The sequence below is a fragment of the Haliotis asinina genome, chromosome 1 (assembly GCF_037392515.1).
Source record: "Haliotis asinina isolate JCU_RB_2024 chromosome 1, JCU_Hal_asi_v2, whole genome shotgun sequence".
Lineage (NCBI taxonomy): Eukaryota > Metazoa > Mollusca > Gastropoda > Lepetellida > Haliotidae > Haliotis > Haliotis asinina.
The window spans coordinates 45064072-45091021 of NC_090280.1; the positions used below are offsets into that span (position 1 = coordinate 45064072).

Genomic DNA, 26950 nt, shown 5'->3' on the forward strand with positions numbered 1-26950 from the left:
AATTGCTGTCAAGCATAATCAAACCGATCCGATCCTTCCAGCCTTAGTACTGCATTTTCAAATAGCGAGACTAAATTGATTTACCTTCTTGTATAGATGTGACGCATTATTTTGAAAGGTAAAATGTATGCGATCGTCATTTTTTTCACAGAAAAATAACTTTTCTTTCGCTGAACATTAGACAACAGACGTCAGACATCGCTTTGTTTATTTCAAGATATATTATAAGAATCATGTCATAGAACAGTGTATCAGTGTGTTCTGACAAAGGTGTCTGTGAGTACAACATATAGTATATCTCGAAACTGCCTCCTGTAACCGAACCACATGCTGAGATATATCGTGCAAACGATTAAACCATTGAATCCTCGACTGTGTAAGGAAATGTTTAAGGGTGTGTGAAGGACGAATGTTAACCGTCGAAGGAAATTAATTATAATCACATCGATATCACCCATAAGTATTCCTCCTGTATACAAGGAAATATATATGACAAAGAAAGACAAAGTGCAGTCAGAAGGGTGCAGACAGATGGATCTCATCCTTAACGTGGTACTCCTGTTAGACCAAGTGAACAAGATGTTAAATCTGGTCTTTCAATTGCTGTTAAAGGATTCGAGAGAGTGAGTTTAGCTTTACGCCGCTTTTTGCAACATCCCACCAAAGGACACCACAAACGGTATTCACACATTCAGCCCGTGTGGGGAATCGAACCCGGGCCTTCGACGTGACGAACAAACGCGTTCACAACACATCTATCCCACCAGTCCATCAAGGGATTCGAAGCTGTAAGATACACACTGCTTGTAAGGTACACATGAGAACTGACAATGTCATACTGTGGCCAGAACCGACATGTATTGTAACATTCAGGGTCGGACATGTAGTCTGGTCAATATTAAACAAATATGTATGTTCAGTAAATCTGTGTTCTTTCGCCATTAACCTTATACTGTTTTGCTACACGCTATTCCTGACTAAGCTGATTCGTGTCCGACAACAGTGGTCCTAACATGAGTTGGCTCAGGAAACACAGGGTGAGTTATTCTTTTAACACACACCACAATAATCTTTACAATCAAGGTGAAACCACTGAACCCAAGCAGCGCGGCAGAAAAGATCGTGTTACGCTTCGTGATATCAAGGTTGTTGACCAGTATGGCCACGAGCGCCCACAGAATCGCAACGTAGGGAGTGAAGGTGTAGCGGGAATACTTGTCAAATACGGTGAGATCTGTTACAAAGTACACGACCAAGAATACTGCTACCAAAGCCAGACAGACAGTGGAGGAGGTGCTTTGGTTAATAGGAGGATTGGATCTGTAGGTCATAAGCACGGAGATGTTCAGCAGCGCGGCAACAAAGGTCCAGGTGGCATACAGACCTAAACCGTTGTGGACCAGTCCTCGGACTAGGGAGTCATCCAGCCTACGGTGCTGATCAGCCAGGATCTGTTGGTTGTCGTACAGGGCTTTGTAAGATAGCGCCAGGCAAGCATAGAGACTCGCAGAGAGAAGGATCAAAAACACGAAAGCTAACACAAGCACAAACACGGCCGTGATGTCCAAAGCTACATGAAAGAGGAGGCTGAGGATAAAGATGCCCAAGAACACTGAGGTCAGGAGAACAGGTGGACCTTCACGAACTACCCGGTAGCTTAGGCTGGTGGAGAAGAATATCCAGATGATCTGCCAGATGAAGATGACAGGCCAGATGAAGAAGACCCAAGGACTTGGGGTGATCTCGGTGGGGTATGTGTAGGTGATGGTATCGGTGATGCTAAGAAGGAGAACTGCAATATTAGAAAAATAGATCTATGTAACATGTGATCAAATTACATGAGATTATTGTAGCTAGTCGAATGGAAGGACATTGGGATAGCCTAGTGGTTAAAGCATCTCCTCAACACTCAACGAACACGGGTTTGATTCCTACATGGTATATTGCCAATTAAAAATAACTCGTTCACTCAAACCAGGGATTTTTCAACCTTCTGTGCAATGCAAACCTTAATAAAAGTTTGCGTCGTCTCTGAGGGCCGTGCGTCTTCAGACACATATCTATAAAGTGAGCGAGTGAGTTTACTTTTACGCCGCAGTCAGCAATATTCCAGCTATATGGCGGCGGCCTGTAGATATTCTAGTCTGGTCCAGACAATCCAGTGATCTGCGCAATTTCGAATCGATGACATGTGTCAACCAAGTCAGCGAGCCTGACCGCCTGATCCCGTTAGTCCCTCTTACGACAAGCATAGTCGCCTTTTATAGCAAATATGGGTTGTTGAAGGCCTATCCTACCCCGGACCTTCGCGGGTCCATCTCCATAAAGAGGCACAAGAGCTGCTTAATATGGAGGGTGGAGAACGTGAGTTCTTTCTCATGCGGGCTTCCTTCGCAGATGGCCTAATTGAGGAAGACGTGATGCACTTAGTTATCAGTTTAAAACCAGAAGATACATGCATAATCTTGAAACATCAGGTTGGGATATTATATAGTGTACTTATGCAGAGATTTAGTTCAGGCCTGTGATGTGACAGGCAAAAGTCTTAAGCATTACCCTACTCTACTGCCCCAAGTAGCTGGCGATTCAGTATCTTAGCGAACCAGAAGGGTATGAAGATAGATATATAAGTTGTGCTGCGGTCAAGATTTGGATACAGCACTGAAAACATCTTCAGATGAACCAATACTGAGATAAATGTACAAGGCAGGATTGCTGAAGGACCTGTTGTAAAGTCGTCCCTGTCAGATATTGTTTAAGTCAAGCTGTGACAGTAAGCTCACCTGAGTTAACCACGGGGGACAGGAAGACAATGAACAGCGCTGACAGGACAGGCAGAAGGAAGAACAGGAAGATGATGACGATGTTCAGCGCTACGAGATTGTAGTACTTCGCCATGGAATATAGTATGATATATTTTCCTGAAATTTAAACTCGCATAACTGCATTCATATTGGTTTTGTGTGAACACAACTATTATTGAAATGTTGTTCTGTAGTGTGAGACGTGTGCGGTTGTGATATTTATTGAAACCTTTGCGGTTGCCTTTTGCCTCTGAGTTTACGAACGATACACACACAAACTCTTATGACCCAATTTTAATTGAATACACAGTGTCATTAGAAAGTGGCCAAATGCAACATATCTTCTACACGGGATTACACTTTCTCAATGAGATACAGATTCTAGTTCTTTCGTTGGACTGACCCCCATGGGGGATGCGAACTCACAAACTCAGAGTCAGGCACCTGATCGCTTAACACAAGGTCAGTCATCTAACCCACACAACCACCGCGGTAATTCATCACCCTGCGTGTATAATACTTGCCTTTTAGGACATATGTGTCGTTTTTCATAATGAATTGATTCGCTGTATAACTCAACAGATTGGACAGACTGAGTGAGTGGGTGGATGGGTGGGTGGGTATTTGAGAGGGGTTTGTCATTTTAAGTCTCTTCTAGCAATACCCGAGTTACATGCAGCAGATCACACAAATATGACTTCACATATTTTACCTTTTGATGAATCGTTATTTTAGTGCAGAATACACTCTGCTCCTCTGACTATTTAATGAGGGCATGTCCTTTCACATGTCTGTTTTTTTGCGTAAATATCACGTGGTGCTGTTTTAGTGCCAGCAGATTTCATTATCAAAGTAACACTCATTTGCGCCTATTCTTTAAAAATAGGCCCTTAACAAAGTTTGCTTGATACTGAAACGTGAATCGTTGATCCTGTTTCACCGTGAACAGAAGGTTCAATGTCACTTCTAGTGCCTGTCTCTATACCCTGTACTCAGTTGTTACAGGCCACAGACACACATTTATACACTGATGGGTAAAACAAAATGCTGATATTCAACAAAAGTACACACCAATCTCTTTGAAGAGTTTCAAACTTTTACATTTAATATAGTTGGTATCTATATTCAAATACTTGTCATGATAAAGCTGAAATATTGCCGATGCAACGTTAAATGTCAACTCGTACATTACTCAATACACTATAAATATACCTCGATATATGTCCGAACATACACAAATGGTTAGTAGTCAGGCTGGGCCATTGCACTTCGTGTATTCAGTACACATGCGATGGCATCGTGAATATTCAGACAAAGGCTCATAAACAGCGATCTACCTTAAAATGCAACGGTTCCAGTTCAGGCTTAAATTTTGCCCTATTACAAGATCTTCAAGTGACTTAAAGTCAAACAAGGGTTGCTCAAACAATATCTGCAGACATAATTACCTCCCGAGTCCAAAGTATCCCTCTATTCCTCCGTGAGATGATGTCGCCCTGTGTTTGGGACTGTTGAAGGCTGGTATTCGCATCATATACCCATGGCACGTATGTGTACTGACGTGTGGGTTGATAGCTACCAAAATACATGCATAAGTCGCCGTGGCGCATTTCGAATGCATGAATAAAGTTCTCACCTTTGCGTTTTCTGAACGTCAGTTTAATGATTTTTGTAAAACAAAAGTTGAGTAACTACGTTTCAGAAACACCAATGATGACTTTCCCGTGGACGCATGTGGCGAAGAGAGAACGTACGTCTGGGCCACAACTGTATTCTCATTTGTAGAGATGTCCGGTTTGAATGAGTGTGAAATGTTAGGTATACATAGTGTATAGACGCACTCATTCACATCACTCCGTGTAAACAACCTTGTTGTGAGAGAAGACTAACTGGATTGAGTGGTCAGGCTCTCTGACTTGGTTGACACATGTCAGCGTATCCCACTTGCCAAGATCGATGCTCATGCTGTCGATCACTGGATTATCTGGTCCAGGCTCCATTATCTACAGACTGCCTCGATACTGCTGAGTGTAAAACTGAGCTCACTCACTCAGTCACTCGTGTACACTTATACAGAGAACGCAAGACAGAGAGGATAGAAGCACACGCTTAAACGTACATACACACATAAGCATCCTGTAATCTGTTTTCGACTTATCCGATGCTTTTGGCAATGTCTGTATAATGTATTCATAATCCGCTCTATCAGTCGAAGCAAGGCAAGAAAAAGAGGATCATATAAGTGTCGATCCCCCATGAACCGTGACTGACAAGCATCTGGCCCTTACCCAGCTTTGATGGAGTCAAAGATACATTCTCATAGATACATTCTCACAGACACAGTATGCCATGCTGTCAATAAACCATTCCATTAAATTCATTTTATAGTTACGCTCACACAGTCACGGGACCGTCTGTGCTAACAAGCTTAACAAGCGTGTTTATTTCTCTAATTCGACAACACCCGTGTCCGTAGTTCGACAGGCTGACGTGACCATTAGAAACTAACGAGAATGTTGAAACAAATGTGAGGTCTTAACGTCGTCGAGATGATGTTGGAGAAGCAAACTTGACGTGAATGCTCTCATGCGCTAGTTAATTTAGCTGTTTCCCTCACTGAGCTGTGGGAACGAGGGACCAGTTCCTACTAAGACTGCCTAAACAGTCTGAGCAGAGCCTTTATAAACCATGATCAACAGACGAGCCACACAATTCTTCGACATCTCTACGTCAAGATGACCGCCATGTTCCTTTCCCTGCTGTGTGTCGTCTTTGTTCTGTCGTCCACATCAGCTACCTACAAAGTCGCTCAGAGGAGGCTTCAAACTACAACGAATGTGGGTAATTTTCATTTTATGTGATAAGTGTTACGGAGAGTTAGGTCGTTCCATCCGAATCGATTTCAATACCCTACATGGGTATAAGGTGTGAAGCTCAGTTCTGATTTACTGGAATGTTGATTCAAAAGACGTAATATCACCCTCACTCCCTCACTAATGACTCTATACTTTATCAGGCTGTTTTTAGATAAGTCTGTGCTCAACTAACTTCGTATTCACCAAAAACTGGTAAACTGGGGTTTTTGAATGATCGGAACAACTTCTTACAATTGTCTCCTTTTTTCAATGCTCAGTATAGCGCATTGTAATGCAGACTGTTTGACGACGGGCTATTGTGACGCCCGTTGTTAGTCGACGACAATGGAGCTCAGTTTTGATGGTCAGTCGCCTACGGCTCGTGTGAATTTGGGTTCAATATTGACGATATTTCTGACTTACATTCGTCACATCGCGATTTAGCCCTTTCTTGTCGGTGTCAAGTTTAACAATTGTAATATGCATTACTAGAAGCTGCAATAAAAAGGTTAAGGTCGACGGTCGACACGCCCAACAGTGACGTCACCTATTTTGTTCCATGACGTTTTCATATTTGTAAAAGGTGGGTCAGTGACATTCGTTGTTCGTTGTTGGCGGCAGATGCTTCAAAAGTGATAGCGTTGTTTGTTGTAGTAAATTTAAATCCGTTTTAGCTATTATAACAGTAACGCTATTTTTCAGGGCATTATGACTTGCACAAACCCTAGATTCTGTTAGCTGCCCTCTTCAACGAGCAGTTTTTGAAAGAACACAGTCTTCTGCAAATGACAATGTCCTGAAAAATAGTGTTACCCTCCTAACATCACAATCGGCGTTTACCGTGTTATTCAGAGAAAAAGTTTTGATGTCTTGGCATATGTGTCGTAGATTTGCACAGAATATCATTCCTGCACGCATAGTTCCAAACCGTGAATGACACCATGAACTTTCAGAATTAAGTCTCACCAGGATCTGGAGATCGCAGGTTCGAATCCAAATTCCCCGTGTACTAAACTTCGCATGACAAAAAAGTCGTGGGGTTGTTGTCATATTTTCACTTACTTGCTTACTGTGTTGTAATGCCCTTTAGTTTACTATACATAAGTGTAATTGCCTCATATTGTATCATTAATACACGTAGTGGAATAGTTTCTGGACTGTATTGCTTCTTCCAGGACTGGCAGTTGCTCGATACGTGGACATTCGAATCAGGCTACGTGCGCTTCAACTATAACGTCACCTTTCCTCGGGTAAGGACGCGACAATATGTATTACATGCGAATAAAGTTCTCTCAAATATACTATGAGCGATGTAACTACATTTCGTAGAAACTAGCTCGTGATGAAGGCAGTAGGATCACTTTTACTTTACTTTAATGACTGTAAGGACTTTTTCTAAATTTATTTTTTTAAAAATATTTCATGTACACGAAATCCAGGTAACGTTGAACTAAATAGATTACTTCCTGAAGCTTTGGAATCAGGCCTGACTAATGATTGACCAAACTTCATATCGACACTAACACATTCCTTGGCATGTCTGTCATTGACATTAAACTATACTCGAAGAGGTGTTGGTGACAAATGTGAAATATTTATTTATCTTCTTCTAGAATTATTCCCCCATGAAACTGCTGTTCTACAGACAAGACCAGTACTTCCAGGCTAACGAAGGTTCCAAGGTGAGACAGCAGGGGGAGACGGGGCGGGGATGGGGGTGCTAGTGGGTATAAGAAGGTTTTCTATTACGATAAAATCAGACGCGACTTACTCTGTCAACACTGTCTGAAGATGAACTAAAGGTTCCTCCGTGCTTTTCTTCAAAAAAAAAAAACTATGACCACTTGTAACCATACACGGGAATCTGTCTGAAGACATATGAGAACGTATAGATGACAAACATGCACAGACATAATTGTATCAAAATGACATAGTTGAGCCCATAGAGCAACTATTACTAATGGTTATCGAGGCTAAACACATGAAATTTTTATGATCGACATTCATCGTTTTCTTAGGTGTTTGTGACTTGGATGTTAACGATTATCTACCACCGTGTCGTTGTAAACATACATGAGTGACATACGTTTCACTTCAACGGTACTTACATAAAGCGTATTGTCTAAATAATTCTATAATTACCTAATGTCAACCTAAATGTGTAAGTATGAATATGTGACATGCCTTTACATTAAATACATCATGTGTTTACTCCTTTATCTTTATGTTAAAATTTCAAACTCCCCAAATACAAAAGGTTCTTTTTGTGTTTTAAGAACGACAAATTGCTTATGTTAAATGTTGTGGTGCTGTTTGTCTAAAATAGTTTTTGCACAGACATGAAACGTTGCATGACAAAAGCCCTTCCAAGGCACTACTTAGGCAATACAGTTTCTGTAAACGCCGTTGAGCTCAATTACGACCACTGTCCGTAACCTCCAAGAAGATCGCTATTCTGTTTGTCCCGGAACAACACGAGTTGGTCATGAATGCGTTGAGCTGAAACATATGTCACTCATCCGGGCACGGGCCTATTCCTTCAGTGACAGAGGAAAACACAAAACGTTCATGCGTCACTTGGATGTTTATTCCCTCATCACGCTGAGAAGTCGTGATTTAGCCTAAACACTGCTCCATGCGCTGTCATACTCAAAACATCACTGAGGCGTATATTTGTGCTTATTTCAGTCTTGTGAGGACAGGTTGTCAGTTCTGCAATTCTCAGGAAGTGCTCAGCAAATTTTGACCCTTGACTTTGGAATGACCCAAGCTGGCTGTATGCAGCGTTACGACTCCACCTTGGGGGACAGCGTCAACTGTAACGGCCGTATCACCTTCAACGTTGATCGTGGTATGATGTGGTACGTGGTGGCCAACCGATGCAGCCCAATGAACGGGGTTCCGGTACGTGTTGAAATAATATTGAAAATAACATTCTGTTCACATGAGTGTGAGAATACTATTTATATGTCTGTATATTTTCTTGTTTCTCTAGGAGGTATGTTATGGCAATCATTGGCAATTTAAAGCACTGACCACATTTGGCTTTAAGCTGGAGATTATTCTATCAAAAAGCGCATATCCACTTTCTTGTACATTATTATGTTTTGATGTTCTGCGTGAGGACGAAATATTGTATAAAGGGTGGATTGAGGGAACATTCACCTATCATACCCTGAACCAATATATGTTTTAACCTGTCATACCCGGAACCAATGTACGTTTATTGGTTCAGACAACCAGCGATATGGCCTTGAAATTTATCACTGGAATTGAAGATTATTAACCACTCTTTACATGTTTTACTTTATAGTGTAACTACAAGGGACCCATATCTCAAAATCGAAAGAATTGAGAATGTAAAGGTTTACGTCAGCACCTACTGTGGAGCTCTGTTTATGTGTCAATAAAAACGTGATGTACTGAAATCATTTTATTTCATATTCGTGAGATGCTTCTTTGTGAAATTTAAGCTAACCTAACACTTTAGAGAACATCAACTTAAAATAGCACGGCTATTTGTAATGCCTGAAAATTCTAAAATATCTTAGATCATTTACAACAATCTTGGACAATATCAAATATCCTTCATCATTCCTATAAAAACGTGAACGTCTTTCTCTTCATCTGCAGGGCATGGACATGTGGTACTACATCGACAACATGGGCGAGATGAGCCACGACCCTCGTTTCCCAATCTTCTCGGGCCAGTCAAAGGCAACGTTCACTGCCTTGACCTTAGTACCCTTCCTCCTCCTAAAACAATGCCTCGCATAAGATAATTCAGGTGGACTGGCAATACAGCGCCTATGAAAACAAGAAAGTTACACAAACGTTTCACATTATTGACTGACGTTCGAAAGCTAAAATCTGAACTACGATTTCACAGACTTTCACTTAAATTAATATGATAAGCTAAAAAGGCTTTTATTCAGCCTCGGTCGACTTGTGCATAGTATATATCTAAGTGGTATTTATTCTATTTTTCTAGTTTCTAGGGTTTTCCAGTAGGGCGTAAGGGCATGATAGGATTATTTATGTACCAAATCATTACAAACTATTTTCGCTTGTAAATGACATAAACACAGTAGAAATGCAATTCTCTTTTTTCATTCACTTCACCTCTCTATCTACACATCAGTATCCCCTGTGTGGTCTAAGACTTTAGTTTTACTGTCAGATTATACATACTGTTTAACCCAAGTATATTTAATAAGAGGACGCCAGTTAATATGTAGAATGTGTTTGAGTAACAAAGGACCTGTTCCCGGACGAGTGAATTGAAATTCAGCAAGCTGTAACAAGATTTCTAAATAGCGGATAACCGAGTAGTTTTCATATAGCAAGATGGTCTGCCTTCATTCGTGTGATTAGTATTTGCAGTGTGACGTCACCATCACCATGGCGACTGACTGCTGAACGGCATAGAAAGCGTTGTACATTCATTTTGAGTGTTCTTGTATGTTAGGAATGAGAAACGATCATTACTGATATTTGAGCAATAAAAATAATTCGGTCAATTCCGATTTTGTGTGTTATATTGTTTCATATCATAGACAACGATTACATTTGAAGCAAATACAGTAACACATTTCACGAATCATATATCAATGTATGTTCTATTTGACGATCATCTTCTACGAGCCTGTTCCCTTCAACTGAGAAATAAAGGAGCAATAAGAAATTGTCTGACAACAGAATCAACACTGATCCTTGTAATGTCTAGATTAGACTATTGCTACAATGTACTTGCCTGGCTCCGGAAGTGCTTGTTGCAAAACGTCAGCGTATCCAGAATAATTGTGCCGGAATAGTTACTCTATGTCCAAAGTCAAGCCATATCACACATGTGCTTCAGAAATTGCACTGGCTACATGTCTGTCATCGAATCTCTTTTAAAGTTCTCTGCACCACCTATATTTGTGTAACAGGCGCTGCTCCAACTTATCTCTGTGAACTACTTCAGCTGTACAGACCGGCAAGATCCCTCAGATCTGCTTCACAGACCTCCCTATATGTACCCAACGTCAGAACCGTCAGATTTGGTCAAAGATCCTTTGTGTTTTCTGCAGCCACGGAGTGGAACAGTCTTCCCCTCACTCTTAGAACTGCACCATCATACTCAGCATTCCGATCATATCTGAAAATCTATCTATTCCAAAAAGCCTACCCTGTGTATCAATGTTGATGTGTATCAAATGAACTTATTTTATATCCTGTGCTGTGTGACTTTGAACATTGGGCGCTTAGAACATGCACGAGGGACATAAACTTGATATGAAAGGGGAATGAGTTTTATATCCTATTTATTATTCACGTTCTAAAAATGGAAATATCGTTACAATAAAGCAATAGTTTGCTTTCCTATATAGAATCACATAACGCTGATTAATACATCATATTGATAATTGGAATGTCAACCGCTTTACTCCTGGAAAACGTACGTACGCTGCGTAGAGACAATGCATTTCCTATGACTAATCAAGAAAATACACAAATAAAGACAACATCAAGTCGGAATGGAATTAAATTCTTTTCAGTTGAAGACTTGGTTTCAAATGCAATAATGTAATTCATCAAAACACTTGTGAAGTGTAAATATTTTTTACTTGACTACGTGACGTTTGTGCGGGAGGACGCGAGTAGGTGCGGCTGACACTGGCACAATGATCGAGATACAAGAGTGCCGCTCATCTTTTGATGTGTTTTTCTGTGAAGTCCTGACAAGATGTACGCTGACGGTATTTAATCTCCTGATTATATTCACAACTCTTCCAACCATAGTCCGGCAGCCAGTAGACATCACCTTGTTTTTATGTCTATAGTAGTTGTGTTTTTTTTGTGGATTATGTTTGTAAAGACAACCAATATCAATAGTAAGTTTACTGGACAACTCTCAGCATTGAGTAATTTCAGATAAGCAATAAACAACAAAAAGGCCGCCACTAGTTAAATTAATTACAAACGAATATTCTTTAATAAGTGAAGTAGGAGAACTGATTCACACAAAATGGCAATTGTATTATTGTGATGTTACTGTTTGTTCATTGTAACATGCAGTTGAAGTCTGGCAAGCACAGAACATGCTAGTTTTGCACGGGTACATCCACATGTTGAAGACTTGCATGGGGTTTCACTTGCTCAGGAACACCTGATCAACTGTAAGATCTGACTGGGAGCTATTGGAGTGTCTGCAGGCAGTGTTGTTGGCCGCAATGACTTCATACTCTGTTCCTTCATACACCCATAGTCTGTTGTTTCCAACTTTTGAGGATCAAGTTGCAGTGCATTCGTCCAGAGAAAGGTTTCCAAATGAGCCCTTTTGACATTCTCGGAAAATGTGTCGGTAGTTGGTGGCAGTGAGGCAAGATTGGGAACTCGTGTTAGTCCAGGCTTCCCAGTTTGATCAGTCCATACCCGAACTCTCGCCTCTGACATGGATGTAGCCATTGGCTGTCCATAACATTCAGCTGTGAATCTGGTCGCTTGCACCATCACATCTGCTTGAATGTTGCCGATCTTGTCCACAAATACATTTTTTCTCATCACTTTCAGACAACCCACATTCTTTAAGTACGACTTTTGGATGCCAAGTCTTCAAGGACATTCATAAAATCTTGATGTCCCTTCAGCTGACCTTTATCAATAACATTTCTAAGCAGCTCCTCATCAGTCATGCCCATAGCTCTCATGTTCATCAGAAACTTCTTCCCTGTTAGCATTTTTTCGTCATCTCCAAAGACAGACTTCAAAATTTCTGACTGGCCAGTCTCAGTCATCAATGTTCCAATAGCACCCACGAAACTCGTCAACATATGCATTCCTCCCAGTCTTGGGATCAGATTTCGAAACACATCTGGATCTGCCCACTGAACTCTGTATAGTCTATGATCAGCAGTGAACACAGTAAAGTTTTGTCCAGTTTTTTTTCTGTTAACTGCTGCGCTTTGCTCATTGCAGTCATGATGGTATCAGGTATGAGCTGATGGCATGTCAATCAATGGCAGATAAAGTGCTTTGTCTTTGGCTCAAGAGATCGTCCTTGTTCACGACTCATGCGAGTATGTACCAATTAGACTCATGACAGTTATTAGTCACAATCTCATCTTCCAGAAAAGTGAAGTCATGCTCCCTTGCTCTCTGCAGTGACAGAACCTCATGGGCTAGTATTCTCAATGATGGTACTTGCCTCTTGAGAAACTGAGGAGGAACCTGTGGTTTCTTTGGTCCCTTGTACCTGACAATATCAAGCTCATAATCAATTTCTTTGGACATGTCAGTTTTCTTAAGCCGGGGTATGCTGTGTTCCTGATATGCTTAGCCAGCACTAGACTGGGCTACGAGAACAGTTAATGAATGAGTCGACAATTTACCATTCCGAGATGCAGTTTCTGCATCAAATTTGTCCACTACAACTTGAACAAGACCATCCTCGACTTTGGAAATAGCTGTTAAATCAGAACTTGTAGCTGCTGCTACAGCTGCAGACTGTTTGAAGGGCAATAGTTCATCATAGGTACAGGTTACTCCAAAATCATTCATCGTCTTCACCAAATCAGTCCCTGGAGCTCCTCACAAGTATGGCGAGACCTATCTGCAGCGAGTTCGGTGGGTTTTCTTTAATACAGTAGTAATAATGTTACCTATGAGCAGAGCTGGCAGAGTATTGTCTAAGTTTGGCGGCAAACTGGAAAGGAGATTGAACACAGTGATCATAATCAAGATGTGCTTTGTAACTGTTTTTATCAACACTAATGCAGTTCACTTCTTGACAGATCTTTTTCTTCAACTTGGTAACTGATATCTATGTCATCATCATCTTCGGTTCTAGGACAAGTCCCACCTGGACAATTGCCACCCGGACAATTGCCACCCGGACAAATGCGACCCGGACAAGTCCCACCTAGGGCAATTCCCACCTAGGACAATTTCCACCTAGGGCAATTCCCACCCAGACAATTCCTACCCCAAAATAAAAGTAACATGAAGAACTTAGTTCAGTTTCAACATTTATTTATTTTAACATATGTACCATATAACAATATTCAATATAAAACAAACATGAACTATTGATTTCTTCTTGACATACTGATATCATGTTTGCCATGTTTGCCATGATATTGCAATGTTTGCATGTAGCGTGACCTCAGGTTCTCTACATTCTAATATAACGCTTCGTAAGAAGTCTATACACCGTCTGTTGGGGTATTCTGAGGCGACTGACTGCAAACGCTGCCGGCTGTCGCGATACTGTTTCCTCGACCGGGCAATGTTCAAGCCAGAGAGCTTCTGGGTTATGACCTGGTCGTTGAAGGCCTGCTCTCGCCTGAGAACATCCAGGAACCTCCAGATGGAGGGGTGACAGCCTGACATGTTGGTCAACAGGCGGCGATGCCACCCCTCCAGATGGTTATTAGTTCTGGGCAGGCCGTCCAGTGTCCTCTGGTATTGGTTCCAGGATCCAATGGGGAACATTGGAGGGCGTCGACCTCGGCGTTGTGGACGGCCGATGTAGGTGTCTTCAAAGTAGTCGATGACAGGCTGTAGTCCTTCAGGCAGATGCTCTGTCAGCGCCTCAAATGCGTCCACAACCTCGTCTTCTGGGATGAACGCTAAGGCTGGAATCATTCTTGACTGAGTTTGCAGTTCAGTTGATGTTGAATACTCTGCTTGCAGACCTGAACTCTGTATCCTTCTGTAGACATTCTGGCTCAGATGGTAAAAACATCCCTTGATATCAGCATTCGGAAACTCTGTCGCAGCTGTATTCCAGATGGTCTCGTAGTCCAGCAAGCACTACTAAATTAGTTGCTGAAAAACAAAAGGATAAAACCTGTAGAATTCTACCTCTTTTCTAGCAAAGCATGTATGCTCACCTTATAAGAACATTCACACTAAGATTCATCTGAAAATATGTATACTTAAAACAGTATCACCCAAGCTCAAATAAATTGGTTTTAAAAACACTTGATCTGCCAAGCACGTGCTCACATTCACACTAAGATTCATCTGAAAATAGGTATACTTAAAACAGTATCACCCAAGCTCAAATAAATTGGTTTTTAAAACACTTGATCTGCCAAGCACGTGCTCACAATACACATATCTCAATGATATTTCAACAAATAGGTCTTCTTTTGGCACCATCTCAGAATATGCATATTGTACTAAAGTAGCACCCAAGCTCAAATAAACTGGTTTTATAAACGCTTGATCTGCCAAGCACTTGCTCCCAATACACATTTCTCAATGTTATTTTAATAAGTAGGTCTTCTTTTGGCACCATCTCAAATTATGTATGTTGTACTAAAGTAGCACCCATGCTCAAATAAACTGGTTTTATAAACGCTTGATCTGCCAAGCACTTGCTCCCAATACACATTTCTCAATGTTATTTTAATAAGTAGGTCTTCTTTTGGCACCATCTCAAATTATGTATGTTGTACTAAAGTAGCACCCATGCTCAAATAAACTGGTTTTATAAACATTTGATCCTAAAATTTCATCTAGCTTATATTTTATCAAAGTGAGTATTGCGAAAAGTAAAGACTTCATGTGGTATGGTGGGGATTATAGTGAAAATAACAGGGGGGGGGGGGGGGGTTGTCCTAGGTGGGAATTGTCCAGGTGGCATTTGTCCGGGTGGGAATTGTCCTGCTCCCATCATCTTCATATTGGATGATACGCAGAGCCATGGCGGCATCACTTCGAAATGCCAAAATTGTAGGTATTCCTGGATATCATAGAGCTATAAGGTTATCACCAAAGTACTCCAATAGTCTGGTCACAAGCAACGGCGAGAAAGGTCATTCCCTCCATTTTCTACATATAAGGTGTACACTTCAACATATAAGGTGTACAATTCCAGATTTTTCACTGGTCGTCATGTATTACTTTTCTGACGACATGCAATGATGGGCCTCCTGTTCTGCCCTTACAGCAGCAATTGTGGATTTTGGAGACATGAACTTCACACGACAGCTTTTGTTATAGCGTGCATCAGCAGCATGTAAATCACTAACCTGACTCGCACACCCTGACTCTAACTTGAGATGCCCATTCATCACTTCGTTCGTCACACTTCTTGCTTCAATGACGGTTTATGTCCCATTCTTACAAACTGTGTACACATACAAGCTGGCCTCCACCTTGAAGGATTTTTTGGATCCTTTTTAACTTGACATTCTTCCCCACAGTAAATACGATGATGCTTAAAGTTAAATTTGGAGAGCTCAGACTGTTTTGCTCTTTTCGGAGCAGGCTTACCTAGATCTGCAACACCAGCATGGCGTTTCACAGCCTTTTGAACTTCCTTCGGATGAAGGTACTTTTCTACGCATACCTTGTGGGCCTCAAGGATGATACCTGAATCATTCTGAAACTGGGACTGCAGTTTCCCATGAATGTTATCGTGGTACAGCTTACTGAATCTAATAATGTTCTGAATTCGCTTGGCCTTAACGTTTATGAGTCCCTTACTTTGTAGGGAATCATTGCCTTTAAATTTCCAATCAAAATAGCACCCCCTCTCCATGGCACTTAATCTAAAACAAGAGATTTTACAGTAAGTTATCATGTGCAAGTGCCCATGCGACTACAAAATGCTGGCAAAAGGTCAGTACTTATAGAAACAATAATATGTCAATATCATACCATTTATCATGTATAAATACGTCACAATGGTGCTCACTATCAAGCAAGATGTCTTTCCGTTTCGTGAATATTTTGAAAGCAGTAAGCTATACACACACATTCAGAATGTCTGCATCCACGTGTAATTACTACAGCTATTACCTTAATTATGCTACCCATACGTCTGTAAAATTAAAATATAGAACCACACACAAATAATTCAACCTACCTGACTGAGCCTTGAAAAAAAACCCAACATAGTTGTGAAGTATTAGCATTATTATTTGTCACGGATGCATTCACCATCTAATGTGCATGTGATGACATCATCAGGAAATGTGTTGTTGTTGTGAAGGACTTTTGTTTCTTTTTAAATTAGATTGTAATGTTTCATAGATACATTCAGTGTATACATAATTCTGTTTAATAATAATTCACAATTGTGAAAAATGCTCAGTGCTGATGGAGGTCCAGTAAGAAATTTCTCGAAATAGATAATCTTGAGAAGTAAAACTCACAATAAACGTACTATCGGCACCAAAGCAAGGTCATGCCCCAGAAGTGGATTTGGCTGCCAGACTACCAACTATCCGTCAATTTTGACCAAATCAATGACTTTCACTGCCGACGCCATATTTGGTTACATTCACGAGAGGCCTAATAGACGTATTTGATTACTTATTTAGATTGTTTTATTTTCGTTTATATTAAAGAAACAGGAGTTATTGTAGGATTGTAAATTATGTTTGTAACCACACAATATGAAATGAATTTTATTTTATTCCATATGAGTGTTCTCGTTCTACATGGTCTGAGAAGGTGGGAAAGCTTCTGAATGAAAATCATGAATGGAATGAGTGATGTATCAGTAGTACCAGTAATGGCAAAGTTCACGTATTAGCAATTCAAATCAATGGAAGATGTTATGACACATAACAGTTTGTTATGAAACCCCTTTACGAATTACAGCGTGGGTTTTAAAATACTTCATGAAATCACGAACACGTTTTTCAATGCAATAAATCAATTGCTTCTTACCGAATAAGACCGGGATGAGATTTCCTAATGCCAGATATAACGAAATGGGCAGCTTACTCCACTTTTGGATACATAAGTTGCTGACAACTCTCTCAGCTTCAAGCTGGAACCATCGTTAGCCTGGAAGTACGTCACAATGTTTGGATGTCACTACGCCATTCCAGTCTGCCCCTCGTAATCGAACTGTTTCGCAATATGTCACAATGTAACCGACGTCACGGTGGATGTCAGCTGCCACCGCCTCTTACAGCCTCCCACTGCTTCGTCGCATCCGGCTTCCTTGTTTGCAGTTGCAGTTTTTCTTGTAACGTTTATCTTAACGTAGTGGGTTGACACGTGAAAAGAACAGCGCGTCAGTTAGCCCTGTGCGAGGATTCGTAATTTAGGTCACAGACACCGTCGTTTGCTTTCTGCCATAGAGTAATCGAAATTCGGCATAGAAAGTATTAAATACGGCATCTCAAAAACGAAATGCAGTTTGCTCTATCACCATGTATAATGTAATAAAGCACACTTTCGCCCTGAACTATTATAACGTCCTCGTGCTTTAACTATAATAGTTCAGGGCGAAAGTTTGCTTTATTACACTATACATGATGGTAGAACAAACTGTATTTCTTATACCAACACCTGATAACTGCTTTGGCAGTCGGTTGACTGAAGAGCAAAACCACTATATAGTGGCATCTTAAATGATGGTGCACAAATGTCCTTGCCATTCTGACGTAATTTTCTTCACTTCATTATAGCATTTAAAGTATACATCACTATAGACCAAAATGAAATACATTTGTATGTGTATGAGGAAATCATAAACTGGACTGAAATAATCGGTCAATTAATGACGTTATGGTAATTTCGAAAAATAATTTATTACGAACCCGGAATTTCATAGTGATAAGAGGACACCTCAACTGCCAGGCTACCTTTTGGGTTGATACGTACTCATATACTTGCGCTAATTAGATGATCAAAGTTGTGATCAATATTGTGATACAATTATCATGCATCACATAGAAGTCTACTTTTAAATTTGTTAAGGGACATTACATACGTTCCCTCAGTGTTCCGTGTTATACTATCTGGGCAGTTCGAATGTTGTGCTTCATGTTACTAAATCCTATACGTGTACTTTGATAAGGTATAAACTAAACAATTTCGATATGTCAACAATTGATGAGTCTACTCTAAACATAAACCAAATGAAACATATTTTAAAATAGAACTTTTGCTGATATAGTCGCACGGGGCAACTATTGTCGCCATGAAGTCAAAAGACTGTTCATTTCCATTTTGCAGAAATTTGAGTCACACAAACATAATATTATGTTGGCATTCAATATCGTAATGTAGTAATATGAACAAAATATAGTTGCATTCCATTTACAAATATATATTACGAACCGGTTTTAATGGCACTGTGTAATAACAGACTTAAAAGAAATTAAATGTAATTATAATAGGTTGAGATCTAGAATGTTTTAGATATTCATGTGATGAAATATAAAACTAAATAACAAGTACCTTTTACTTTTCTTTCCATCTTGTAACTTTGCAGGAAGTGCCGAAAGTAAAACTGCTGAAGAACGTCAAACGGTAAACGTTGTCATAACGACACAAGATCATACACTCTTAAAATAGTAACGAATAGGTCCAAATAAGGACTGTAGTAAACATGTAAATAGGTCGATTAAGCTAGAACATAGATGAAGGAAAGTGCCTTGTACAACGACAGACTGGGATTCCCCTGCTCCCAAATGCCCAATGACGATATTACTGCCACTCTGGACATTTTCTATCACCCTGTGTGTCCAAAACTTGTGAATGAAAGGATGACCTTTTTATTGATGAGGGTTTTTTATTTATTTTCTTTCTTCTTCCTTTCTTCTGTTTACAGTCGATGTCTCTATTCATGGGTCCGACACACTGCACGTGCATTACATGGAAAACCTTTTCTGCATGCGCTTTTCATGATACGTGTTCAACAAACACATTTACAAACACATAAAAATAACTTGACGTTTTGTGGTGAGTGAGGTTGCTTTTTGCAATATACCAGCTATATCAAGTCGGGGACACCAGAAATGGGCTTCACACATTGTACTCATATGGGGAATCGAACACTGGTCGTCGGCGTGACAAGCGAACGTTTTCACCACTAGCCTATCCCACAGCCCTCCCTAGTGATTTGCCTGTAGATATACCACGTCAAAGCCAGAGAACAACCAGTCTACGTAATCTGCATATCCTGCTTATTCAAACACTAGTAAAGGGCAAAATAGTGATATACAGTACACGAAATATACCCAAGAAAGCTTAGTATGAAACCTTGAAATAACTGATTTGTCTGTAGATTACCAGTTTCTAAAATGATAAAAAGTCATTGGTTTCCTTTTCATTATATTTTATCACCATAATTTTAGGGAATGTTTTTTTGTTAAACTATGTTCATGTCAACGACTAGACGTTAGTCTACGGTAGGGCATATATCATTTTTTGTTTCTATGTGCAAAAGGAAACATACACACGGCCACCTACAGGTACAACAACAATAATATCTTAGGTGTACTGACTTGTTTACTTGAACCCACAACATGAAACTACTCTCCCAAACATAACAAGCTTGTTTGTATCTAATTGGACAGGGGCAGCTTTATTAATCCAAGAAACAGTCTTCATTATTTGAGATTCACATACCCAGCCTGATCTTGTTGACAATAATTTGACAGAAATTCTTTCATGCGATAGATTCAAATGAGTCATTAGCAGGGTGTTCGCTCGACATGACAAAACGGTTACATCTTACAAAGGAAGTGTTGACTTTTCACGGAGCACATTGCCTTTATAAAGACGGGTACCTTGAAGACGCCACATTTCGGGATCAACTTGGAAACGTCAAGATGGCCGCTGTCTTTCTCTCCCTGCTGTATGCCCTGTGTTTGGCGTCCTTCACGTCGGCTACTTACAAAGTCGCTCAGCGGAGGCTACAAACAGCTAGTGTAAGTATACTATATACAATGATTATTGAGTATCCGATGTACAATGATTACGTCTTAATGATTAACGTTCCCAAAGTCTGGAATGATGAAGTTCTTATGTTTCGTATAATACACTTAGGTACAAAGTTTTGCAATGCGTTTTGGTACAAGTTTCAAGTATATGTTGTAAATACCACAGATGTCGTACCAGAAATGCAGTGTCAGCACATCTTGTTTTCAGCCAGTCATGAATGATCGTAGACTACTGTGATATGATGGAAGTGGCGTGTAGTGAACTTGCGACATGATACTGAAACTTTAAGAAAAGGATTATTAATAGACACCAGTTATCTCCATCAGTTGCTTCACCAGGCTTTATAACATGAACTTTACGCTAAAAGTTGTGATAAGGTATTCGTAATGACGCTAGTGATATTTCGTCTGTAAAGACGTGTTCTGAAGCCAAATGTTTATTATGTATTATAACGCAATTGAAGTTATGTTTATAATGCAGTCTTTAAAGGTCACTAGATATTGTTTAATGGCCAGATTTCATAAAAGTAAGTGGCCAACTAGGTCGGATGACTGGATGTAATCAATAATGACCCTATTAGTGTATGTCATACCATCTTGTAAAACGCTTAAAAACGTCAATGACTGGACCGCTTAATTGGCCAATCTAAAAAAACTGGGAATTGTTCAATCCTCATATCACAAAACTTACATGTTTCTATGCCCCTTCCAGGACTGGCAGTTGATCGACACATGGACTTTCGATACTGGCTACGTCCGTTTCAACTACAATATCACGTTTCCTCGGGTAAGAGTGTGTTAAATTTTTCATCGCCTCGAAGTCATAAAGCGACGAGACTAAGCTGATTCTTTGTAACCATTTTATGCAATGTCTGTATTAGTGCATAACAACGGCTATAAGCAATACAAATCTACGTTTGTCCATTGCCAAGAGATCATGGGGGCTTCCGGTACCCCAACCCTCAGGAGAAAACATGGTGTGTAAGTCGTCCACGTCGCAGCTGGGTGTCACGATTAGCACACAGTCGTCCCAGTCGCCGTTAAATGTCGCCATAAGTCGCGGCAATACGCTGTGTATCGCTTCCGTTATAACGAAATGAAGTGGAATTAATTTCTTTTGAATGGTATAATACGAAGTTATAAGTCCTTTAAATCTTTTCTTTCTTTTCAGACTTATAGCCCAATGAAGTTCTTGTTCTATACTCAGGATCAGTTCTTCCAGGCTAACGAAGGATCAAAGGTGAGTATAGTAATGCCGTGTACATGACGTGAAATAAGTATAATGCTCCGCTTTTAGCAATATTCCAGCAACATCACGGCGAGGGACACAGTTGGCTTCTCACACTGTATCCATGTAGCCCTGGGTCTTCGGCGTAACTGCCGTTCAACCGTGTCCTGTTCTCTTTTAAAAAAATGAGTGGGCAGTGTTTTGCGACAATTCTAGCCATATTTCAAGTCTTTGGTGCAAATCCCCACATACGCAATGCATGAAGCCTATTTCTTGAGTACCCCGTGATATATTTAGACTATTCCGAAAGTGGCGTGGAAAGTTGTTAGCTGACTCATTCCGTGAAAATAAAGCCCATATTGTTCGTGATATATGTATAACATGTTTTCTTGAGCACGATGTGAACATATGTAGCGGTCGCATTTCAAAAAACATAATAGAGGCAGTCGTAATTTTTACTGCGGATGTGGTAGCAGCGGAGGAGGTAGTAGTAGCAGTAGTAGCAGCAGCAACAGCAGTAGTAGTAGTTGTAGTAGTAGTAGTAGTAGTAGCAGCAACACTACTACTAGTAATAATAGTAGTAGTAGTAGTGGTGGTGGTGGTGGTTAAGGGCGGAAGTTCCCAGGGGTTGTGTTCGTTGTGCCTGACAGTAAATATTATGAATAAATTGTATTCTGTGCGTAATGATTACACAACTACAAATGTTGTCCCATAGACATTTATAGTAACGTTTTTTTAAATATCCAGTCTGCCTGCAGTCAATCCGTCTAGACATGGATACAGTGTCCTTTAAGGAACATTAGAAACACAAATTCCGATCAGTTTAGCCTATTTTCGAGCACAGGAAGCTGCACATACAAACCCAAGTTCCGCACCAAATGTCACCTACTTGAAATTTATGTACAGACACGACACATGTAAGGATGGTCAAAGTGACTGCAGTAAATACTGAAAGCTGTGGTCAGTTTTAATCACTGGGTGCATGAACATTTAAAAATAAATATATCCTACACAATATATCCAGTCACTGTCACATGCCTTCGTCAGAAATGAAATTAGCGTACGATACTCGCTCGGGGAGCGTCTATGCCTATTATTCGAGGAAAGTGGTAAAACGTCAAGGACATGTATTACTTCTATCCCCCAACTCATACATCGTCATGTTACTGACATAGTCCCACACCGGCGTTTCAATAGATATCGCTATTTCACTCCTGTATATTCCCGCTTAAGAGAAGCCGTGATTTGTTCTAAGACTGCTCAATGCACCGCCAAACCCAAAACATCACTAAGTCATACACTTTGGCTTGTTTTACAGTCTTGTGAGGAGAAGTTGTCGATTCTGCAATTTGCCGGCAGTGGTCAACAAGTCCTCACTCTTGACGCTGGAATGACCCAAGCTGGCTGTATGCAGCGTTACGACTCCACCATGGGGGACAGCGTCAGCTGCAACGGGCGTCTGACCTTCAACGTCGATCGTGGTATGATGTGGTACGTGGTGGCCAATCGATGTGGCTCGGTACGTATTGCTTTGAAATAGTAATTATATAACATTCATAGTTTCAATATGAAAACATTAGTCATTTTACTTATCCCCTTGTTTATTCGTTTGTGGCTCAAAAAACGATATGATGTCATAATCAACGGATAGTTAATCCCTATTTCAATTTCCATATTTGGGTTTACACTGGATAATGTCCATTTCTTATAAACTTATGATATTATCATCTGTGGGGGACCATTGTACGTATTACAACTTTACAGTGTTTCACTATTCCAGTGTCAGAACGAGTATGTACACACACACTTACTTCTGTGTATTTTACTGGATAAGGGTTGTGATTACTGTAATTGCAGCATGTGTGCAGCATTTGTCATAACCTTTGGGGACGGTTATGAGGCAACGTATACCATGTGCGACACATAACAGTACTGACTGTTGAGACAAATACGTATTTCCTATCCACTGTGCCAAATATATGTTGATGGACCATCCGTCGATTCCGTCCCAATGTTATACAATACTCAGTGCTTTTGCCCATGTCAGAGGGTTTTAAATCACAGTGGGTAACATTGGGGTACTCATCATCACTTCCGAAGTTGCCCCCGACTGACTGTCCATCATGGCGACGAAGTGATATGTGCAACCCTCTGGCAAGTGTACATCGGCACAGCATACATAGGAACAAAAATACATTTAAACACACAAGTACCAATTTTTGTATTCACAAAGAAGGTGTATGCCAAACACGTCTCATAGTGAAATATAGTGCAGACTCGTCGTGTATATTTAAATGACTGCAATTTTCTTTACGCATAGACACTATGGATGCATTCATTACCTCAGTACGAAACGATACTTAACGTTCTGGAGCATAACGTCGTTTTCTCCAACTGCAGGGCATAGACACTTGGTACTACATCGACAATATGGAGGACAGAGAGGGTGAGACAACGCGATACCCTGGCTTCCCCCCGTATTCTGGCCAATCAAAGGCCACATTCACGGCCTTGACCTTGATTCCTTTCCTTGTGCTGAGACAGTGTTTAGCCTAGTCCGAACTGATTTTCCACATATATTTGAGAGTGAATATACAGTCAAGCACCATTGTCTCAATATTCATGGGACCAAGAAAAAATATCGGTTATCCGAACTTCGAGACATCGATGCAGTAATAGTTAAATGAGCTTGAATAATTATAAATTATGAAGGATTTTGCCAAGGCCGAGATTTTATATCGAGACAACCGAGATTCGAGTTGTCTGAGTTCGACACAACGGTGCTCGACTGTATGCCATATCTCTTCACATTGATCTGTTCTTGAAATATACAAGCGCAAAAGATCCACGCATTAGAAGGAAGGTAATGTTTCCGCTAATTTGTTAACAGTGTCTGAAGTTAAACGACAATCAAGAGACTGACATAAGTTTCTCTCATATCAATATATTCTGTTGTAGGAACATAAATTTTCGATAGTTGATCACTTTTGACACATGATATTATTTATGTTAATGAAGGAATTATCCCTGGACTGTGAATGCTACAAAAGTAATGGCATATAGTTACGCACATCCCATGCCTTGTGTGAAAAGGTTGCAATGTGACGTCACCGTTGCCGTGGTGACTGACTGCTGAAGAGTGTATCTAATACTCGGTAAATCGTTTTTTGTGGTCGCGCATTCAGGTCATGTATGGGAACGAAATAATATCGTGCTCCAGTATATGAAAATAAAACCTGTTTTCCTTACCATTGTCCGTGATCTTTGATGTTTGTAGCCATGTTCACATTAAATTTCAATGATTAAGTGAGAGAGTTTAGTTTTACGCCGCACTCAGCGATATTTAGGCTATATGGCGGCGGTCTCGAAATAACCAAGTCGGGAACAGACAAACCAGGGACCAACAGCATGAGCACCGATCTGAGCAGCTGGGAGCCTATGACCTGTGTCAAGCCTGGCCACCCGATCCCGTTAGTCGCCTCTTACGACAAGCGTAGTCGCCTTTTGTGGCAAGCATGGTTTTTACTGATGACCTATTTCCCCCTTACCTTCAAGGGTCCAAATATCAGTACCTTCAAGGATAACAAGACGATAAGTGAGATGTCGTCATTAACTTTTAGCGTTTACATGACAACGAAGTGAAGAATCTAGTCCGCCTGTCAGTGAAAATGTCGGTCCAAAAGACTGATTCCAAGCACAAACTCGTCGCATGCAAAACACGTAGTCTATGATATACATGTGTATATATACACAGTAATTGCCTGTGTGTTGAATGTCGCCTCACGTCAATAACACAAATACTGAAGGGAACTGGTACATTCTCAACCTTATGTACAATCAGTAAAATCAAACACATGCATTTGTTTTCCATGGGCAGCCGTATCTACACTGAACACTGCTGCCTTGTAAACCATGAATTGGATTCAAATTAGGTCAGCGTGAATATATAGATATATACTGCTGTTTGGGTTTTACTTTTAAACATTCACTCACCGATCAGACATGACTACATGTATGTAACGAAGTTCAAATGTGCTTGATACAGTATACTCGAATATTAGAGGTAAATAACAGAGATGTTTACGTCGGTGACGTAACCAGTCAAGTCGAGGCATTTGAGTTCTAAACATTTCTTAGCCGTATATGTGGATTTTGAGTAGTATGCTTGCTCCAACTGTAAACTACAGTCCACCATTGTACTTCATTACACTATTCATGGAGGTAGAGCGAACTGTTTTTCTTAATGACTACAGCAGTAAATCCTATCTCTCCAGTTATCTGTCGTTGGTAACAAGTGGGCATCACTCGTCATTGACCACAGTGCAGTTAGCAAAGGTCAGCTAAATGTGGAAAGCTGTGAATACCGCAGTCTGGACCAGGTAATCCAGTGGTTGATGTCATGAACATCGATATATCTGCCAGTGGGCCTGGTCTCCGATCCCGCTTGTCGCTTATGACATCCACTGGTCGCTGAAGATCGGACCTCCAGTTGTAGAAATTGATCTGGGCAAGTCTGCATGACTGGCTTTCTACATGATACATCATGCATAATTCATTTGGAGTACCCACTCATGAGGAGGCCCTGGTTTAATCTGTACATGGGTAATGTGTGTGAAGCCTATTTCTGGTGTCCCCTGCCGCGATATTGCTGGAATATTGCTCAAACCAAACTCACATACTCTTGAGCCTCGGATATTCGCCTCACGCCCCGGACATTTACGAAAAACGCGTTCACATTTTGTCAGCCACGACCGTTGCTGAATGACTGATCAGGAATTAGTGAGACATAATCCAGGTTAAACCTATGTTCGTATATTACACTGATACACAATTGCCCCACCAAACCAGAATGCTTTATATTTCCACCCCTCTCGAATGTTCATTATTTACCTGCAGTACTGAGATGAAACATATATGTTATAAAGAGACACTTCAAACTCAATATTCTCTCTCCTTAATATAATTATCATCTGACGTTCTTGATGTTTTGTTCGGATCAAGGGGTCTTTTATCGATGTCGGTTGAGTGTGTAAATGCCTTTATTAACCTCGATGAAGGTATTGTGTCACCACAGACAACGTGACACGACATAGTTATAGTGGCCTCTCTGTATACACTCATTCAGAACATCAAATGGAAGTAAAACTATTTATTCATTACTCATGAACAGGCACAATAAAATGAGCGTAACTTCAATACAGTAAGATAGCACGCGGCACGATCGCACTTGGCCACATAAATGTGATCACGCACATGTACATCGTTCACATAGATCATACTCAGTTCCTCTTACACATGATATCAACTACATATCCACAGGTCTGTGGATAGTCAACTTCTTTACTGAAATGAATGCGACGTATCGGTGAAGGAACTTGGTTT

The 26950-nt window shown here is 40.5% G+C and overlaps 3 protein-coding genes across 3 annotated transcripts; 2 read left to right on the top strand and 1 right to left on the bottom strand.

Annotated features, from left to right (window-relative positions):
- Positions 1-286: 286 nt before the first annotated feature.
- Positions 287-2898, bottom strand: LOC137279234 (uncharacterized). The gene is made up of 2 exons (XM_067811739.1): positions 2784-2898; positions 287-1792 (listed from the first exon to the last, which is right to left on the bottom strand). The coding sequence occupies exons 1-2, from the start codon at positions 2896-2898 to the stop codon at positions 978-980; spliced, it is 930 nt and encodes a 309-aa protein (XP_067667840.1). The 3' UTR covers positions 287-977.
- Positions 2899-5401: 2503 nt separating this feature from the next.
- LOC137291883 (uncharacterized) lies at positions 5402-10179 on the top strand. Its single transcript, XM_067823434.1, has 5 exons — positions 5402-5641; positions 6835-6909; positions 7273-7341; positions 8348-8563; positions 9293-10179. Exons 1-5 carry the CDS (start codon positions 5540-5542, stop codon positions 9434-9436), a joined length of 606 nt encoding a protein of 201 aa, XP_067679535.1. The 5' UTR covers positions 5402-5539; the 3' UTR covers positions 9437-10179.
- A 9917-nt stretch (positions 10180-20096) lies between these two features.
- On the top strand, positions 20097-24816 carry LOC137291893 (uncharacterized). The gene is made up of 5 exons (XM_067823447.1): positions 20097-20328; positions 21053-21127; positions 21512-21580; positions 22887-23087; positions 23969-24816. The coding sequence occupies exons 1-5, from the start codon at positions 20113-20115 to the stop codon at positions 24122-24124; spliced, it is 717 nt and encodes a 238-aa protein (XP_067679548.1). The 5' UTR covers positions 20097-20112; the 3' UTR covers positions 24125-24816.
- Positions 24817-26950: the final 2134 nt, after the last annotated feature.

Bases quoted from the DNA above. Each gene is read 5' to 3' on its own strand.
- LOC137291883 (XM_067823434.1), top strand. From the start codon at position 5,540: ATGACCGCCATGTTCCTTTCCCTGCTGTGTGTCGTCTTTGTTCTGTCG. The intron at 7,342-8,347 runs GTGAGACAGCAG...TGCTTATTTCAG, and splicing joins AGGCTAACGAAGGTTCCAAG to TCTTGTGAGGACAGGTTGTC. The intron at 8,564-9,292 runs GTACGTGTTGAA...CTTCATCTGCAG, and splicing joins GCCCAATGAACGGGGTTCCG to GGCATGGACATGTGGTACTA.
- LOC137291893 (XM_067823447.1), top strand. From the start codon at position 20,113: ATGACAAAACGGTTACATCTTACAAAGGAAGTGTTGACTTTTCACGGA. The intron at 20,329-21,052 runs GTAAGTATACTA...TGCCCCTTCCAG, and splicing joins GGAGGCTACAAACAGCTAGT to GACTGGCAGTTGATCGACAC. The intron at 21,581-22,886 runs GTGAGTATAGTA...CTTGTTTTACAG, and splicing joins AGGCTAACGAAGGATCAAAG to TCTTGTGAGGAGAAGTTGTC.
- LOC137279234 (XM_067811739.1), bottom strand. From the start codon at position 2,898: ATGGCGAAGTACTACAATCTCGTAGCGCTGAACATCGTCATCATCTTC. The intron at 1,793-2,783 runs GTGAGCTTACTG...CTAATATTGCAG, and splicing joins GTCCCCCGTGGTTAACTCAG to TTCTCCTTCTTAGCATCACC.